Source organism: Ranitomeya imitator, chromosome 3 (assembly GCF_032444005.1).
Source record: "Ranitomeya imitator isolate aRanImi1 chromosome 3, aRanImi1.pri, whole genome shotgun sequence".
Lineage (NCBI taxonomy): Eukaryota > Metazoa > Chordata > Amphibia > Anura > Dendrobatidae > Ranitomeya > Ranitomeya imitator.
The window spans coordinates 230,042,851-230,064,088 of record NC_091284.1 but is presented as its reverse complement, the minus strand read 5'-3'; the positions used below and the strand labels follow the sequence as shown (position 1 = coordinate 230,064,088).

The following is a 21,238-nucleotide window of genomic DNA, read 5'->3' as shown; positions in this document are numbered from 1 at the left end:
TGATCACAGCGGCCGGAAAGCACAGCGGTGACGTCACCACTCTGCTTTCCGGCCGCTGTGCTCACAGTGAGTGCAGGAAAGCAGAGCGCCGGGGACAGACAGCCGAAGGTAAGTATGAAGCGTTTGTTTTTTTTTACTTTTAGGATGGTATCCAGGGTAAACATTGGGTTACTAAGCGCGGCCCTGCGCTTAGTAACCCGATGTTTACCCTGGTTACCAGCGAAGACATCGCTGAATCGGTGTCACACACGCCGATTCAGCGATGTCAGCGGGAGAGCCAGCGACCAAAGAAAGTGCTGGCCCTCTAGCCCCGACCAACGACATCACAGCAGGATTCTGATCGCTGCTGCGTGTCACACTGAACGATATCGCTAGCCAGGACGCTGCAACGTCACGGATCGCTAGCGATATCGTTTAGTGTGAAGGTACCTTTACCCCATTTGAAAACACAACAGGGCAACAGGGTACTCGAAGGCGAAGAGCCATAATTGGCACATCTAATGTGATGCTCCACTTCTGTGGTGGCTGTGAGCTTGTATTTTTTCACTGGGAAGGGCCCAATAACTATGGACCTTTCCATCCTAATAATATAAGTCCACAGCTGTGTGTTTTACCTTTGCTGGATTCATAAAATGGGGGGACCACACATTTTTTTTCATTTATCTATTTATTAGGTTAATTTACCATAAAAAGCTCAACAATAAACTGAACATGAAAGGCACCAAAGGGTGCAATTTTATAATATGTAGGGGGAACGGTGAAATTGTATATCTTAATCTATCTATTCTCATGGTTCTGGCTGTGAACTTCCTGTGCTTAGCTGATGCAATTTCCTGATTTCCTTTGAGATGTGTGCATAAAAATCGGACAGAAAACGCATGGTCCATGTGCCGTCGTGTTTTTTTTTCTTGCACTCATTGACTTGCATTGGCGAGTCTCATTCGATAAATGCGGTCACTCACAGCATGCTGCAGTAATTTTTTTCTTAGCACGATTCCACCTGAGGAAAAGTCTTTAGTAACTTATAATGCCCCCTCATTGTATCGTACCACCCACACAGTATACCTACCCCTTACAAGCCCACAAACTGTTTGATGGCTCCAAAACTGTATGATGGCCCCCTAGATAACATCCATATAGTATAAAGCTTCATATAGTCCTCAATATAGTATAATGCACTCCCCATAGGCCTCTGTATAATATAATGCACCCCCTATAGGCCTCTATATTGTACAATGCACTCCCACAGTCCTCTATATAGTATAACGTACTCCCCATAGGTCTCCATATAGTATAATGCACTCCTCATAAGCCTCTATAGTATAATGCACTCCCCATAGACAGGCTCTATATAGTTTAATGTATTCCCCATAGGCAGACTCTATCTATATATATAATTGTCTAAGGGTTTTTCCGTCTGTCTGTCTGTCTGTCTGTCCTGGAAATCCCGGCTCTCTGATTGGTCGAGGCCGCCAGGCCTCGACCAATCAGCAACGGGCACAGCGACGATGATGTCATAATGGTTGCCATGGCGACAATGATGTCATAAAGGTTGCCTCGACCAATCAGCGACGGGCACAGTCTGCCGCGAATTCTGGAATCATCATTGTCCATATACTACGGAGACATGCATATTCTAGAATACCCAATGCGATAGAATCGGGCCACAATCTAGTATTGTATAATGCTCTCCCCATAGGCAGACTCTATATTGTATAATGCACTCCCCATAGGCAGACTTTATATAGTATAATGCACCCCCTATAGGCAGACTCTATATTGTATAATGCACTCCCCATAGGAAGACTCTATATTGTATAATGCACCCCCCATAGGCAGACTCTATCTATTTATATAATTGCCTTAAATTGTCTGTCATCCACTTCCGGCTGGACGTCCTCGAATCCCACAATCCACCACACCACACCGGAAGTACGCCAACCATCATATTGGAATACCCAAGTGATGAGTATTCCAATATGGCACCCGCTGGTGGTACCAGGCCCTTGCGCAGTACCACCAGCAGGTCATCGCCGGACCTGCCAGGTCGGCGGGGGAGCGGCAGCTGTCAAATCATACTCACCTGCTCCCCGTGCGTCTCTGCATGTCCCTGCTTCTCCGGTGCTGACAGCTTCTTCCTGTGTTCAGCACTCATGTAGTACCGGTCATTAAAGTAATGAATATGGACCTAACTGCACTCCCATAGGGGTGGAGCGCATATTCATTACTGTAATGAGCGGTACGATGTGACCGCTGAACATAGGAAGAAGCAGCCGGAGACTTTCTGTCAGTGAAAAGCTGTTCCCATTCCACCTCAGCGCGCCGCTCCGTCTTCCGCGTCCTCTGGCTGAGATGTTCAGGTCAGAGGGCACGATGACGTGGTTAGTGTGCGCAGCCCTCTGCCTGAACAGTCACTGCAGAGGACGCCGAAGACGGAGCGGCGCCCGGCGTTGGAATGGGGACAGGTGAATATCGCAAGTGTCGGGGGGCTTGCTCAGGACAAGAGGTGAGTATGTCATTTTTTTATCGCAGCAGTATATCTGGCACATGTTTCTGTAGAGCATCTTATGGGGCCATAATCATTATGCAGAATTATATGGGGCACATGTTTCTATGCAGCATCTTATGGGGCCATAATCAACCATTATGCAGCATTATATGGGGCACATTTTCTATGGCGCATCTTATGGGGCCATAATCAACTATTATGCAGCATTATATGGGGCACATTTTCTATGGAGCATCTTATGGGGCCATAATCAACCTTTATGCAGCATTTTATGGGGCACATTTTCTATGGAGCATCTTATGGGGCCATAATCAACCATTATGCAGCATTATATGTGGCACATTTTCTATGGAGTATCTTTTGGGGCCATAATCAACCTTTGTGCAGCATTATATGGGGTTTGGGGATGAGAGATTCTCAGTGCTGCAAAGCCTGCCCCCATTGGGACGTCACCACCCTCCCGATGCGATAGTATCGGGCCTCCATCTAGTATAGTATAATGCACCCATATATGGAGATTTTATATAGTATAATGCACCCCCAATAGGCAGACTTTACAGTATAATGTGACCCCCCAAAGGGAGACACTGTATAATATAATGCACTTCCCATGGGCAGACTCTATATAGTAAAATGCACCCCCATAGGCAGACTTTATATAGTATAATGTACCCCCATAGGCAGACTCTATATAGTATAATGCACCCCCCCCCATAGGCGGACTCTATAATGTATAATGCACCACCCATAGGCAGACTATACAGTATAATGTGACCACCGCAAAAGGGAGACTCTATATAATATAATGCACCCCCATAGGCAGACTTTATATAGTATAATGCACCCCCCATAGGCAGACTATAGTATAATGCACCCTGTAGGCAGACCCTATATTGTATAATGCAGCCCTATAGGCAGACTCTATATAGTATAATGCACCACCCATAGGTAGACTATACAGTATAATGTGACCCCTCCAAAGTGAGACGCTATATAATATAATGCACTCCCCATGGGCAGACTCTATATAGTATGATTCACCCCCCATAGGCAGACATTATATAGTATAATGCACCCCCCATGGGCAGACTCTATAATGTATAATGCACCACCCATAGGCAGACTATACAGTATAATGTGACCACCCCAAAAGGGAGACTCTATATAATATACTGCACCCCCCATAGGCAGACTCTATATAGTATAATGCACCCCCATAGGCAGACTCTATAGTATAATGCACCCCCGTAGGCAGACTCTATATTGCAAATGCACCTCCTCACAGGCAAACTCTATAGTGTGCTCCAAAAATCATACAATGATCTAATGCCTCTCGGCAAGAACATATATAACTGAACTTGAGGTTCTTAGTTTAACATTCTGATCAGACTGTATGAAGCCTACTGCCATGTCATGGCAAACATTGTAGTGGGTTTTATCGCCCTAACAGAGCGGAGCCATGCAGCGACCACCGCCACAGTGGCCATGCATCAGCAGGGCAGACGGCCCAGGGTCTCCAGACCATGCTGCTCCACCAACACAAAACCACAGCAACAACGGCCACCACACAACACCAAGTGAAAGGAGTCCCCATCACTCCCACGGATTGGAGCCACGTGCCGACCACCGCCACAGCAGCAATGCAGTGGCAGGGCAGACTGCCTGGTGTCTCACAGCACCTATGCTGCAAATCGGTGTCCCCGTGACTCCAGACCGCGCCACCCCACCACCACAAAATCATAGCAACAATGGCCGCCACACAGCACCAACACCAAGTGTAAGGAGCAATGAAACTTAACCTCCATCAAGCTCTTCAGTGAGAGCAAAAATGGGCTAGACGACCCCTTACTTTTCAGTCTCCTGCTAGTTAAAAATCACCTGTGCCAAATGAGAGGAGAGCATATCCGAAGAAAAAAAGGACAGAACATGCAATAAGCTGAAAAAAAGAGAAAGGACAGCACCTCCAAAAATCATACAATGATCTAATGCCTCTCGGCAAAAATATATATAACTGAACTTGAGTTGTTTAGTTTAACATTCTGATCAGACTGTATGAAGCCCACTGCCACATCTCGGCAAACCTCGTAGTGGGTCCTACTGCCCTAACGGAGCAGAGCTATGCAGCGACCATCACAACAGTGGCCATGCACTGGCAGGGTAGACTGCCCAGGGTCTCCAGACCACGCTGCTCCACTAACACATAACCACAGCAACAATTGCCACCACACAGCACCAACACCAAATGAAAGGAGTCCCCCCACAGGCAGACTCTATACTGTATAATGCACCCCCCTATAGGGAGACTCTATAGAGTATATTACACCCCCCATAGGGAGACTGTATATAGTATAATGCACCGCCATGGGGAGACTCTATATAATATAAAGCACCCCCATAAAAAATAAAAGACAATACTCCCCTTTCCTCCTCATTCCCCGCTGCTCCGAGTGCCCATACATCTCAGGACAACAGGCGCCAAGTAATGACATCATCGCGCCCACTGTCATTGTCTGAGTCAGTAATGCTGCCCACTCTCAACAATGCGGTCAACTGTATCGGCATCCAGACTATGCAGTTGAACTTGCGATGACTGGTGGGGAACATGGTGCTGGCACTGGGCCATCTCTACTTCTTTGGGGGCCCCATAGTGGCCGGGTAGCAGTATAGGGAGATCGACTCTCCCTGCTCTGCCGCAGAGTGTAACTGTATTTGCGCGCTGTGCACGCCGATAGTGTTATAGTAGCGTAGCTTCTAGTGGGTTCCTCAGAGCACGGGGCCCGGAGTGACCGCCCCCTCTGTAGCTACACTACAGGATCACCCGTGAAAGCACCAAGGTAGAATTACAGAGAAAAATAAGAATTTAGGGAGGAACCACAGCTTTAAGCACTCTTCTCCCAAAGGCAAGGTCAGAAGATTAAATCATATCCATAGTGGAATGAGCCTTTAGACCTTCTGGAACTGCTTTGCCACTTGCAGAATAAGTTAAAGGGAACCTGTCACCTCGAAAATCGCGGGTGAGGTAAGCCCACGGCATCAGGGGCTTATCTAGATTAGATTATAGTCACCCAGGGGCGGTCCCGGTGCTGGTCCGGTCAGATGGGCGTCTCTGGTCCGCTGCGGCGCCTCCCATCTTCTTTCCATGACGTCCTCTTCTGATTTTCAGCCACGGCTCCGGCGCAGGTGTACTTTGTCTGCCCTGTTGAGGGCAGTGCAAAGTACTGCAGTGCGCAGGCACTGGGCCTCTCTGACCTTTCCGGCGCCTGCGCACTGCAGTACTTTGTTGTGCCCTCAACAGGGCAGACAAAGTACGCCTGCGCCGGAGCCGTGGCTGAAGATCAGAAGAGGACGTCATGGAAAGAAGATGGGAGGACCAGAGACGCCCATCCGACCTGACCAGCAGCGGGACCTCCCCTGGGTGAGTATAATCTAATGTCTTTTTCTCCTCTTTCAGGTAACATCGGGGGCTTATCTACAGCATTACAGAATGCTGTACATAAGCCCCTGATGCCGGTGGGCTTACCTCACCCGCGATTTTCGGGGTGACAGGTTCCCTTTAAAGAAATGGCCTCCCTGATCCTTCTAGTTATTGTGCAGTGTTATTGGGCCTCAAGCCCTTCCTGGGTCCTTGAAAGGATACAAACAATGATCACGCATTCCTCCAGGCCTCAGTAAGACAGATACTTAACAAAAAACATCAGCTCTCAGCTCTATAAGATTTGCCAAATCTGGCGTTTAGCCTCGCTCTTCCCACTTGCCCTGTAGAGGTGGCAATTGGGGTTCATATTTGTGGGGTTGATGTCACCTTTGTTACTGAATGGCTAATCTACGGACGCCCTCGTCTCCTGCAACAAAAATAAAATAATAAATCACAAATAATAAATCACAAATATTCCTCACCTGTCCACCGATAAGGTAATCCATAATGTCCCACGATGATCCTGATCACTTTGAGACCAGTCACATCAGTGATGTGACTGCTTTCAAAGACAGCCAGCAATACACTGACAGGAGGTAATCCCTCCCGCAGTGTATTACTGACCTGCAGTGAGAGTTCAGTGGAGTTCATCAGCTCCAATGCTGTTACCTACGGCACTACCGCTGTGTGAGAACTTTCCGTAAGTGAGAGCAACGGAGCTGATAAACTCTGGTGAACTCTCACGGCGGCGCAGTTATATACTGCGGGAGGGATTACCTCCTGTCAGTGTATCGCCGGAGGCCGGGTAGAGCGGTCATATCTCCCAATGTGACTGTTCTACACGTGAGATCGCCGTGGGACAATCTGGATTGCCTGGACTATGGCGGAAAGGTGAGTATAGGTTGGTTTATTATTTTACAGTAGACAAGGGCGTCGGGGATTTGGTGTGAGTATAAAGGTTTTTTATTTTTATGTGAATATGTAAGTAATTTAACTTTTTTTTTTTTAAACTGTGAGCACAGGCGCCAGCAGCTGATACTACTCTCTCATCAGACATAGCCCGATGGGAGCAGTAGTCTCATCGGCCCACTCCTGCTTTTTTACTGCAGCTCACCGCTGCGGGTAACAGTCAGCTGCGAAATCACACTGACATCTGCCAGCATGATCCTGCAGCGCTATGGCCAACAGTACCGGAGGTAGTGTTACCGTGGGCGACTGTCACAGATGCGAGGTAACATTGACATCTGCCAACATGATCCCGTAGCGCTATGACCGACAGTACCAGTGGTAGCATTACCGCGGGTGACAGTGATAGCTGCGGGGTCATGTTGACATGTGACAGTATGACACCGCAGCGCTCTGACGGCAATCTTACCGGAAGCTCCTGTCATCGCACGCACTGCGCAGTTTGTGCAATGACAGGTGAAAATAAAGCCTACAGCATTCGCTGCGGGCTACAACATAATAGCCACGATCTCTTCCCACAGCTGTGAACTGGACAGCCCAGGGGGTGTGCCCTGGTCACACCTGAGAGGCAGGAGGAGCTCCCTCAATGCAAGAGATACAGTCAGAGTCCGACCTTTGGCTCTTATGCCCATGGCTGCCGTAATTGAGGTGTGCAAGTGTCGCTCCCAGACACACACACCCCCACTAGTCAAAATGGCAGCTCCCAGTGGCACACACAAATGTCAATAAATAAAAAACTATTAAAGTAGTTAATTTAATTTTGTATTAAAAATAATTGATTATATAATCAATAATTATTAATACAAAAATTAAAATCACGGCATCTTCCCTTTAACGTCTAGACAGTATGAAGCTTTTCTTCCTTTGCATTTTTTGGACTAGAGCAAAATTAAGGAAGAACTATCTCCTATAATCTATGAAACCGGGGCGCTACTTAAGGTTGGTAGGATGGATCAGGCTTCAAAATTACACTATAATCTAGTATCTGAGAAAATGGAGGACCTCTGGAAAGGGCCTGAATGTCACTGAATCTTCAGGCAGATGTTAAGGCTACCAGAAGGGTTATTTTAAGAGAAAGAACCTTGACTTGTGCTGATACAATGGGCCCAAACTCTGTAACTCGGTAACTCTGTCATAGCTGTTAAGACTAGATTTAAATCTCATGGCACTACTTTTTCTCTTAAAATGGGCCTGTATCTAGATGAATCTTTAAGAAATCTAGATAACCAATAATTCCCTGCTAAAACATGGTTATGCAGGGCCCCAAGAGACACCTGGACTTTGAGGGTACTGGTGGATAGACCTAATTTTTAGGAACTCCAGAATATGTCTAACTGGTGCCACATCCTCTATCTTTGATCCCGAAGAGGTTAGAAACTTTCTCCATGTTCTAGCAAATTCAGTCGTAGCTGCCTTCCTGCTTTGAAGTGTAGTGGAAACAAGATTAGGAAAACCTCTTTTTTAACAGTGCCCTCTCAAATTTCACACCACTACACTATGTTCCAAATTATTATGCAAATTATATTTTTATCGGATTTTCCTAAATGGTCAGTGCAAATGACAGTCAGTCTAATAAAAGTCATCACCCGTTAGAGTATACATCGAATTTTATTGAAGAAACCTCCCAATTATCTATCTATATAATCGTCTAAGGTCCACTTCCGTCTGTTTGTCTGTCTGTCTGTCTGTTTTTCTGTAACGGAAATCCCGCGTCCCAGCGACAGGCTTAGACCGGCCGCGAATTGGCCCCTCCTTACTCTCCTCAAGTCAGTGCCCCCTCCCTACTCCCCTCCAGTCAGTGCCAGTGTTCTCCCCATCCCGATCCAACTTTCTACTATTGATGCTGCCTATGCAGCATCAATAGTAAAAAGATATCATGTTAAAAATAATTTAAAAAAATAAAAAATGGTGCTATTCTCACCTTTCACCTATGCGCGCGATGCTGCCGCCAGCTTCCGTTCCCAGTGATGTATTGCAAAATTACCCAGATGACTTAGCGGTCTGGCTCATCGGGACAGCTTCTGTGGACGCCGGAGGGTGAGTATATAACTTTTTTATTTTAATTTTTTTTAACAGGGATATGGTGCCCACACTGCTATATACTGCGTGGGCTGTGTTATGTACTGCGTGGGCTGTGTTATAGACTGCGTGGGCTGTGTTATATACTGCGTGCACTGTGTTATATACTGCGTGCACTGTGTTATATACTGCATGGCCTGTGTTATATACTACGTGGGCTGTGTTATATACTACGTGGGCTGTTCTATATATTATGTGGGCTGTGTTATATACTGCCTGCCTGCTATATACTACGTGGGCAGTGTTATATACTGCGTGGGGAGTGTTATATACTGCGTGGGCTGTGCTATATATTACGTGGGCTGTGCTATATACTACATGGATTGTGCTATATATTACGTGTGCTGTTATATACTACGTGGCTGCTATATACTAAGTGGCTGCTATATACTACGTGGCTGTGCTATATATATACTATGTGGCTGCCTGTGTTACGTGGGCTGTGCTATATACTATGTGGCTGCTATATACTATGTGGCTGCTATATACTATGTGGCTGCAATATGCTATGTGGCTGCTATATGCTATGTGGCTGCTATATACTACGTGGCTGCTATATACTACGTGGCTGTGCTATATACTACGTGACTTTGCTATATACTACGTGGCTGTGCTATATACTACGTGGCTGTCCTATATACTACGTGGCTGTCCTATATACTACGTGGCTGATTGTGTTATATACTATGTGGCTCTATTATATACTACGTGGCTGTGTTATATACTACGTGGCTGTGCTATATACTACGTGGCTGTGCTAAGCGTGACGTACATACATACATGCATACATATTCTAGAATACTCGATGCGTTCGAATCGGGCCACCATCTAATAACAGTATAATCTCCAAAATGAATAAAAACTCAAAATGTATTGTTCCACATTATTAGGCACAGTAGAATTTCTAAACATTTGATATGTTTTAAAGAACTGAAAATGCTTATTTGTTGAATTTGCAGCATTAGGAGGTCACATTCACTGAACAAAAAAGCTATTTAACTCCAAAACATCCTAACAGGCCAAGTTACATGTTAACATAGGAACCCTTCTTTGATATCACCTTCACAATTCTTGCATCCATTGAACTTGTGAGTTTTTGGAGAGTTTCTGCTTGTATTTCTTTGCATTAAGTCAGAATAGCCTCCCAGAGCTGCTGTTTTGATGTGAACTGCCTCCCAACCTCATAGATCTTTTGCTTGATGATACTCCAAAGGTTCTCTATAGGGTTGAGGTCAAGTGAAGATGGTGGCCACACTATGAGTTTATCTCCTTTTATGCCCATAGCAGCCAATGACTCAGAGGTATTCTTTGCAGCAAGAGATGGTGCATTGTCATGCATGAAGATGATTTTGCTCTTGAAGGCACGTTTCTGCTTTTTATACCATGGAAGAAAGTTGTCAGTCAGAAACTCTATATACTTTGCAGAGGTCATTTTCACACCTTCAGGAACCTTAAAGGGTCCTACCAGCTGTTTCCCAATGATTCCGGCCCAAAACACATCTCCTCCACCTCCTTGTTGACATCGCAGCCTTGTTGCGACATGGTGGCCATCCACCAAACATCCACTACTCTATCCATCTGGACCATCCAGGGTTGCTCGACACTCATCAGTAAACAAGACTGTTTGAAAATTAGTCTTCATGTATGTCTGGGCCCACTGCAACCGTTTCTGCTCTTGAACACTGTTTAGGGGTGGCCGAGTAGTAGGTTTATGCACCACAGCAAGCCCTTGAAGGATCATACACCTTGAGGTTCGAGGGACTCCAGAGGCACCAGCAGCTTCAAATAACTGTTTGCTGCTTTGTAATGGTATTTGGGCAGCTGTTCTCTTAATCCAATGAATTTGTCTGGCAGAAACCTTCCTCATTATGCCTTTATCTGCATGAGCTCTGTCTGTGCTCTGTTTCAGTCACAAATCTCTTCACAGTATGATGATCACAAAGTTTTTGTGAAGTATCTATTTTTTTCATACCTTGTCCAAGGCATTGCACTATTTAACGCTTTTCAGCAGCAGAGAGATCATTTTTATTTTTCATATTGCTTGAAAACTTTGGCCTGCTTAAGAATGTGGAACATCATTTTTAAGTAGTTTTCCTTTAATTAGAATCACCTGGAAAACTAATTATCACATGTGTTTTAAGATTGTTTTCAGTGATCCATTGAGCCCTGAGACACAATATCATCCATGAGTTTATTTGAAAAACAAAACAATTAAATCTTTATGACACTTAAATCCAATTTGCATAATAATTGGGAACACAGTGTATATATATATATATATATATATATATATATATATATAATATTGTTATCCTATGAGTAAAGATATTTAATACACCAGAAATGCGTCGGATTTCCTGAGGTTTCATTTTATTATGTTTTAATCTACTTTTCAATTAAGACAGATTTTATTTATATCCTGGATGGATGTGCCGATGTACTTCCCTTTCGTCCACTATTTGTCTAAGCTCGTGTGACTCTAGCCTAAAGGAGAAGATCGGGCTCTTTTCATTGAGACTAATGTACATGTGGATATGCTGAAATTATAGGAAGTTAAAAACTAAAAAATAGCCCCAGTGTGAAAATTGCATGTTGTTTTTTTTTTATTTTAATACAGCTTGTGATATGGGGAAAAAAATGGAAACAAAAAAATTTGGCACAATTTTTTTTAAACAATAGGTTATTTTTTAATGATAGTTTCCTTATAGCATGAACAGCTTTTATCCCAAAAGCATTGCAACCTGCACAGTTTTCTCAGTGCTTGTAGTAATTGAGTGGACATTTTCATTGTTTAATTTCAGATAAGGAGTTCAATTCTCATGTCATGAACTTGTACCAGTTGTGAGCATCACATGACCAAAATATACTTTTTGTCTATTGCTATGTGCACACGTTGCAGATTAGCCTTAGGAATTTCTGGTGCAGATTCTGCATCTCTTGGCAGAAAACGCAGCTGCGGATTTGTCGTTTTTTGGTGCGGTTTTGCTGTGGATTTTCAGCGTTTTTTACCCCTGCGGATTTCTATAATGGAATGGGTACAAAAACGCTGCAGATCCGCAAAAAAGAAGTGACATGCTACTTCTTTTAATGCGCAACGTTTCCGCATGGAATTTTCTGCACAGCTTTTTTTTTCTCATTGATTTACATTGTACTCTAAATCAATTGCGGATCTGCAGCGTTTCTGCGCCGCAAAAAATGCTGCGGATCCGCAGGAAATCCGCAACGTGTGCACATACCCTTAGGCGCTACGATCCCATGATGAGCTTTTGGTGAGTTTTTGATGTTTCAGATTTTCTGCAGCAGTTCCGCACCTATATTTAAATTGGGTTAGTTGCATTTTTTTTATTGCGTTTTTCATTGCATTTTTTCAAATGCGTTTTTAACACAGTTGTGATACAGCATTTTTTGTTTAGTTAGAATTTTATGTTTTAAACAAAGCTGCTTTAATAACTTTATTGACACAGTCATGTGTGAATTACATGTGTTTTTTGTGGGTTTTTGCCTCGGAAATGCATGTTCATTTTTTACTTGCGGATTTTTTGCATCTAATGCAAGTCTATTGGAAAAATCTGCAGTGAAAATACACAGCGTCAAAGACTCGCCAAAAACTCATCGTGGGCACACAGCCTAAAGGTTACCATTGAAATGACCACTAGTGGAGATCTAGAAAACCATTAGAAATTTTCACATTTCAACAAATTTGCTTTATTTCCTAAAACCATAATATCTCTTAATTTAATTTTGTCTATTAAACTTTTACAATGTTGCATTTTTTTTAAAACTACACAGATTAGAGAGAATACCAATGCCAAATATGTTTGGAGAAGGTCCAGAGGCTTCCATGTTTGAGCATCTGGCAGGAGAGGTAAAAATTATTCTATTATACCAATGTCATTCAACTTTTAATGCTAATATTATGGGATGAGTGTAGATTTGGGATTTAAATAAAGATAATTATATAAATCAATCAGTAATTTATAAGTTTGCAAAGAAAAAACAATCGTATAATTTCTCTGCATAAAACAAGATCTCATACAACAATGTAAATTTAAAAAAATGCCTGCTAAAGTTTGGAGAAGAAAAAAAAGTGGCTTTTCTAGAAAAAAAAGTGTATACCCTTTTATTATAGCACTGTCCTTTTATCTTGGGCATTAATGCTGTATGACAGTATATTTGCTTAGTGCGGGTATTTACCGTACCTTATGATTGTCGGTCTGTATTTTACAGTTTGCATTTCCACTGAATGTCATCATGGCCAACCTCTGGCTCTTCTCTCCAATCATCAGTAGGTAAGACTTGTATCATATACAGAGTTAGGAAACTCCTATGTCAATTAAAAACTGCTTGGCAGGGGGTGACTTAATTTTAGACATAAGCTGTGGGTAGAGGAGGAAACCTGATAGACCATGTCACCAACATAGCGGTCATGAATGTCATCATTTTGAATTCAACTCTTTCAAATGTGAAATTGCTAATTGCACCCAAAAAACTGGTGTGCTTCATGAGAATGAAAAAAGTTACACAAACATAATTTTTTTTCTGCTGTACAAACAATGTGAAGAATTACATATTCCCAAGCAGAATGTGTTGAAATTGTCCTCACTTCTTGTAAGCAAATCACACTTCTCATCCTGGAAGATTTCAAAAATTCTATCTAAACAGGACCCCCTTTACCCACAGCGCAATTGCCAAACTTCTGATGGTGTAGAATAGATCATCCTGGGTCAGGTGTCACAGCAAGTGCCATTGACAGGTGGACCAAATTCTCTGAATTGAGGGACGGCATGCCACCCATTTTCACAATTTTTTTTTACAGACTAAATGAGGCCAGAACAGTTGTTTTTGGTTTTGTGTTTGCTGGGAACATAACATGTTTATTGGAATTTCTCAAAAAGCTTGGCAACTGCACTGTGAGTAATGTGAGTCTTGTTAGAGTGGAGTTGGTTGAAATCCACCACAATGACACTTGTGGTTAGGTCAGCAGGAATGAGCAAAATCTGTTTTAAGATAATTCCTGTCATGCTGCTACAATGCAGGTAGATGCGGGCTTCACTAGATGGCAGTAGAGAGGAAGCAGGTCTGCACCTAAACAGAGCTGACCTGCAGAGCAGCAATGAGGCTACCACAGGTGGCAGCAGATTAGTCAAACAAGCCAGGTCAAATCCTAGACTGTAGGGCAGTACCAAAGGAAGTCTATGTAAAATCTTTAAATGGTGGCGCAAAGTGTTACAGCTATTGTAAATTCCTGCAGCGATACCAACAAACTTCCACAAATAGTTTGTAAACGAATAAGTATGCAATAGTATACACCTAGGTATATATGGGAACGCGCTGAAAAAATAGCAAAAAGGGAATGACAAATGAAAATATCCTTTAAAATATCCTTTAAAATGACTAACAACTTATCAGAAAAATGTCCCAATGTGTTGCAGTCTAATACCCAGACTAACACGGGTATACCCCCGATGAGCTCACTTAATATAACAAAGGAGTTGATGAAGAGTGCGTGTGCAGCGCCCCAGAGACTTGGTCGTTGCAGTAACGTTGCTCTGCCACTAAGGGGAGTGATGGTACATCTGATGGAACTAAAGGAGTTCATCTGACCAAGTATCACCAGCACACATTACACTTCACACTCCGGCCACTAGGGGGAGCAAAAGGTTTTATTTATTAGGCCACTCCTCACACTGGTAAAACTAGGGGTTGGATAGGAAGTTAGTCAGAAGCTGACTGGGTTTTGTTCAGGCAACATCCTGTGGCAGGGGGTGTTGCGGGGAAGATTCAGGGGGGTCCCTGTCAGGCGTTTGAACCTGGCAGGCACCTAGCGACAAGGATAGAACATTACGGAGCCGCGCCTGTGCTATCTGCGGCGGCATCCAAAGAAAGGACACGAAGCGAAGGATATTGTGGACAGTGAGAAACGAGATCAAAGCAAAAAGGAGAGCCAGTAGGAGTCGTGCCCGGAGAACGGCAACATCCTAGTGAGGCGTGTAGCCGGTGCCTGGAACACTGAGGAAGTAACTGACTTTATGCCTTACTTCAAAATACCGCAGGACAGTTAATTATAGGTTGGCTGTCTACCTTACATCACCTAAGCAAACATAGGGGGCAACGCGTGGAGAGGGGCATCTCTAGGGTCCCGGAAGAGCTCCGAGCCTTCCCGTCAAACGGGTGCGTCCTAGCCATAACAAACCTGGGGGACGGAGAATAGAAAGAACTAGAAATACGAGAAAGAACGAGAACAGAAGCTGTGAGGACTATCCCGAATGCTCAGCAGGGAAGCACTACAACACACAGGCGCTAGTGGTAGGCAACGATTTTCCCCTGCAAAGGGAACTCTGGATGTGCCTTCGGACCGGCCGGTCTCCGACAGCCCTGTTGACAGTGCTCTGGATTGAGGATCCTGAAGTCACCAGTAAAGAGGTAAAGAGACTGCAACCCTGTGTCCCCGTTATTGATTGCACCTCACACCATCGCCATCTACATTATCGGGAAGCCCTGGGGACACACTTCACCTGTGGGAAGGTATACCATCTAGCTGCCATCACATCACCCCAGTGGACCCCAAGCAGCATCGGTCTCCCTGGCCGAATTCCACAGGTGGCGTCACGAAGCATTAGCTGACTTTCATCATCCCTTTTATTGGACGCCCCTTAGCAGGGTCACGGACCGGGTCCTGCCACCGTGACATCCCCAGAACTGAGCCAGAGAGGACCGGTACCGAGTAACCTGTGTCCCTGTGTCTGGGGGCGCTCCACATAAAAGTCTTCCTACCTCCGTTGATGATTTAGAAGACTGTAGTGTTACTCCTGTTGTTCCGGATAGATCCAGGCAGAGAGTATTTTTTCCTGTAGTGTTAATGAAGGTTCAGCCACCTGCTTAAAATACTCTCTCTGCCTGGATCTATCCGGAACAACAGGAGTAACACTACAGTCTTCTAAATCATCAACGGAGGTAGGAAGACTTTTATGCACTCTTCATCAACTCCTTTGTTATATTAAGTGAGCTCATCGGGGGTATACCCGTGTTAGTCTGGGTATTAGACTGCAACACATTGGGACATTTTTCTGATAAGTTGTTAGTTATTTTAAAGGATATTTTAAAGGATATTTTCATTTGTTAGTCCCCTTTTTGCTATTTTTTCAGCGCGTACCCGTATATACCTAGGTGTATACTATTGCAGTACCAAAGGAATAAGCAAACTCGCGGTCAAAAACAAGCCAGGGGGTCTGTAACAGTCAGGAGCGGATAAGCCAAAAGACAGAAACAGGTCAGGATACAAGCCAAGTCAAAACTAAGGAGTCTGCACACTAAAGAGAAACACTGAGTCAAGACAGGAAAAGGGGAAAACAGAGACACTGGTTCAGACAGCAAATGCAGCAGGACCAATCGGCGCAATCAGAGTCAGCTACAGCAGCACTAGGCAAAAACTATAACTGACATCGCCTGCAGGAAGCAGCGGCGATAAATAGCTAACCTGAACCAAGACAGAGGCCGAGAAAGGTTAACTCTTGACATGACCAGAAAACACAACTCAAAACCAGGTCTGGATCATGACAATTCCTGTTCTGGTGAGGTAGATCCTCTAAGCCTCAAGTCCTCGAGGGCACACGGAGCATGAGCTAACTCCGGAATCTCAAGAGCAGCAGGACAGATTTAGAACCCAGCAGGAAAAGAAACACCATATGCACAGAAGATGGGTGTCCTAATGAACCTTAAATAGGATTAAGGAGATGATGTCACTGAGCCACACCAAGCAACTTTCAATACCTGACGTGGACCAGAACTGAGGGCAGAAAAAACAGATGAAGAAAGCGTTTTACCCCAGACAGGTTTCTAACATGTCATCCTTCACATCATCTGTATGGAAGAAAAATCCTGATTTTACCGTAAGAATAAATAAAGTAATATTAACGGCTATATGCAAAAAATGTACCTAAAAACTAACAGGCAGGCAATTGCAACTTATCTGTCTGTTGTGCACGGCACCGTTCTTCCCCAGCGAAGAGCAGTCATATACCAGTCCTGCCCGGGATTCAGCTGCCTCTGCTGACGCAATGGGTCGGGACTTCTGATGTCATTCTGATTGACAGCCAGCTTTCCCAGTTAGGCAGTGGTGATCCTGCTGTGAGTCAAAATGACATCAGAAGTCACATTCTGTAAGCGGAGCAGAGAAAGAAACCTCTGCTCTGTAGACGTGACGTCAACAGAGGCTTCTAACTCCCTGGTAGGAGCAGTCTGTGACCGCTCTGTGCCGATAAGAATGGCGCTGGACAGAACAGGCAGGTAAGCTGCCATTACCTGCCTGGAAGTGCTCAGGTACATTTTTTTTTTTTTTTTTAGAAATTCCTGAATACTCCCTTTAACATGAAACACCCCAGTGTTTTCTGGTAAAATTCTGTAATAGTTTGATGTGTCACACCTTTCTATTTGAAAAACTGAAATGGAATTCAAGATGGTCGCATTCAAGATAGATGCCATGTTGGTTACAAGGCCTATCAAGATTCCTCCTTCACCACAGCTTGTGTCTAAAACTGGATCACCTGCTGCCTAACCATTTTCATATTATATGGCTGTTTTCTTATCTGTGAGACACTAAGTTATTTAAAATATTATTCTGTAGGTAATTGTCATTTTCGTTTTTTATTTAGACTGCTAGAGCAGAAGCCATCCACCAATGCTATAGTGCGCACAACAACTGCAGTAACCATCTTTAATGGTGGTGTAAAGGTACTGTGCAATGTATGGTTATAATGTCATTATTTTCTTGATAAGTGGCATTGTCATTAGTTTAAGGGACTAATCAGTGGGAGCCATTACTTTAATGCAATGCTTCGACCTGGTACTGTTGTGTTTTAACCCCTGAATGCAATATCACGTACATATACTGTACATGATTGTGGGTGGAAGATACAGGCTTTATTAAGTAGCTGAAGTGTATTTATAAAAGACGTGGACGGAGATAAGGTTGTTTGTTAACCAATTAAACTCCGCTGTCAATATCCGACAGTGGCATTTAAATGGTAGTGGCACCACTGATTACGCTCAGTGGCTCCCATCGGCTCCAATGGTTTACTATGGCATCCAAGGGCCTACAAAAGGCCCCCATTGCTGCCATGTTGGTACTACTCCGAAGCCCCGTCACACTTAGCGACGCTAAAGCGATCCCGACAACGATACCACCTGTCAGGGATCGTTGCTGCGTCGCTATGTGGTCGCTGGTGAGATGTCAAACAGTGAGATCTTCCCAACAACGCAGCAGCGATGCGGCGACCTGTAGCGACCTGTACAACGATGTCGTTGGTCGTTGTGACCCTGTCACATGGCAGCTATTATAACGATTCAGACCTAAATGAGGGACGTCCTGTGTGACGTTGTAGTCACACAGGCATGCATTTGCATTGCCTTTTCCGCGCCCATTCAGTTCCGATTGGTGGTTTGCAGATTTAGGAAAAATGAAAACGCATTTGAGACCCCAAACGATACCTACCGTGCACAAAATATAGGTGTCAGAAGAACCGTTGAAGAATAGATACATCGAAGAGGAGTCGCAGGCCGGAGAACTCTACAACGATCTGCAAACCACCACGCGGTCAGGTACAAAGGATGGAAGCGCTACTATGTCGCCTTCTGTTGAAGGCATGACCGCCAATCAGAACGCAGTAGCGACCACCAATCGGAGCGGAGGGGTGGGGAAAAGGCAACGCAAATGCACGCCTATGTGTCGGTGTCTGAGTCGTCAACGAGGTCGTTGGTAAGGTGTCAAACACAGCGATGTGTGCTACCCAACGGGACCTCAATGATCAAAAAAAGGTCCAGGCCATTCCGACACGACCAGCGATCTCACAGCAGGTGCCTGGTCACTGCTACGTGTCACACATAGCGAGATCGCTACTGAGGTCGCTGTTGCGTCACAAAACTTGTGACTCAGCAGCGGTCTCGCTAGCGACCTCGCTTAGTGTGAAGTAGCCTTTAGCCACATCCTGAGCTTCAAGGCCAAGATTGACACTACAGTACATACTGGAAAACTATAGCATTATGGTATAGCATAAAATAAGCGACCGGTTCATGTCCCCTGAAGGGACTAAAAAAAATAAGTGGAAAAAAAAATATTTAAAAAGTTTACTTTTTTAAAATATAAAAGATCAAATAACCCCACCCATGTAAAAATATAGAAAGGAGATAATAGACTAGTCCAGCACCACCCCATGGCAAATTTTTTTCATTGTCGCAGTTGATCGACAGGTTTCTTCTAGAATTCTACATAGGCAAATGGATCAGTGCAGAAAGAATCTCGCCAAGGAAGGAATTGGCTAGTCAAGTCTCTATGATAGATTCTTAACGTATTTGTGGGGCCCAAAGGGTTTGTACTTGTACACATCACAGACTAGAGCACAGTGTAATGTTATGTCGTTCAAAGAATAGCTAAAACCAAAAAGCTATTAGAAGTATAAACCAAGATGCACTTTTATATATATATGTGTTTTTATTTAGTCAAATGTGATTCCTGCCATGGCAAGAGCTACTATCAACTTTCGACTTCATCCAGCTCAAACAGTGCTCGAGGTAAGAAATATTCCATTTTCTGTATAAATAGTGGATGCTCATTCATATGAAAAACAAAGACGTGTTATAGATTGTGTTAGCACTGTTGCATGCCTGGATGTCACAGCCAGGATCTGCCTCTAACAGAGCTCCACCATAACTGTTAACCTGTTACTTGCAGCTGTCAATCTCTGACAGCAGCATTAACAGCGCGCTGGCATAGGGGTGCTGTAACATGGTGCAGGGCGGTAGCTGCAGGTGAGGGTACTTGTATTTCGCGCTCCGACACGTTAAATGAACATGGGGGTCTTGGCTGTGTTTGTGTGCTTTTACTACCTGGGCAATACACCTCTGCAGACTGCATGGTGCTACTATATCAAGGAGGCCAGGACCAAATGTTAGAGAATGAAGTAAAGGCCCCTTCACATTTAGCGACGCTGCAGCGATACCCACAACGATCCGGATCGCTGCAGCGTCGCTGTTTGGTCGCTGGAGAGCTGTCACACAGACCGCTCTCCAGCGACCAACGATGCCGGTAACCAGGGTAAACATCGGGTAACTAAGCGCAGGGCCGCACTTAGTAACCCGATGTTTACCCTGGTTACCATGCTAAAAGTAAAAAAAAACAAACACTAGATACTTACCTACCGCTGTCTGTCCTCCAGCGCTGCGCTCTGCTTCTCTGCTCTCCTCCTGTACTGTCTGGGAGCCGGAAAGCAGAGCGGTGACGTCACCGCTCTGCTTTCCGGCTCACAGCCAGTACAGGAGGAGTGCAGAGCGCAGCGCTGGAGGACAGACAGCGGTAGGTAAGTATCTAGTGTTTGTTTTTTTTTACTTTTAGCATGGTAACCAGGGTAAACATCGGGTTACTAAGTGCGGCCCTGCGCTTAGTTACCCGATGTTTACCCTGGTTACCAGTGAAGACATCGCTGGATCGGTGTCACACACGCCGATCCAGCGATGTCAGCAGGAGTCCAGCGACGAAATAAAGTTCTGGACTTTGTTCAGCGACCAACGATCTCCCAGCAGGGGCCTGATCGTTGGTCGCTGTCACACATAACGATTTCATTAACGATATCGTTGCTACGTCACAAATAGCAACGATATCGTTAACAATATCGTTATGTGTGAAGGTACCTTAAGGGAGACTAAAGTCCAACATTATACTTGTTCTTACTGAACATAAACTTGATAAGAACTATATATATATAATAGGCACATTTATTCATAAAAGTTTCTCTTGCACTTCTCCGCTTCATTTAATAACACTTTCTCTTGCTCTTCACATTTTGTATCTCATGACAATCCAGCAAACGATTATGGGAGATTTTGTCTTCATTTGGGAGGGCCCCACAGGTCGAGGTGTAATCCTATGACCGCTCCCAGCTATTCTCAGTTCTCAGCTATCTAACGAGGACCCCGCCGCTTGGGGTGTGTTGGTACGACTACTCACTAGAACCTTGAAAGTCCACTGTTCTCCATAAGACAATACAGGTCCTTCTCAAAAAATTAGCATATAGTGTTAAATTTCATTATTTACCATAATGTAATGATTACAATTAAACTTTCATATATTATAGATTCATTATCCACCAACTGAAATTTGTCAGGTCTTTTATTGTTTTAATACTGATGATTTTGGCATACAACTCCTGATAACCCAAAAAACCTGTCTCAATAAATTAGCATATTTCACCCATCCAATCAAATAAAAGTATTTTTTA

At 44.2% G+C, this 21,238-nt stretch overlaps 1 protein-coding gene across 1 annotated transcript in view; it reads left to right on the top strand.

Moving 5' to 3' along the window:
- Positions 1-21,238, top strand: part of PM20D1 (peptidase M20 domain containing 1) — a 123,358-nt gene that overhangs the window by 66,208 nt on the left and 35,912 nt on the right. The window contains exons 7-10 of the mRNA XM_069756253.1: positions 12,759-12,834; positions 13,197-13,258; positions 17,621-17,699; positions 19,464-19,535. Coding sequence (XP_069612354.1) covers positions 12,759-12,834; positions 13,197-13,258; positions 17,621-17,699; positions 19,464-19,535 — 289 coding nt within the window. The remainder of the gene's footprint in view (positions 1-12,758; positions 12,835-13,196; positions 13,259-17,620; positions 17,700-19,463; positions 19,536-21,238) is intronic.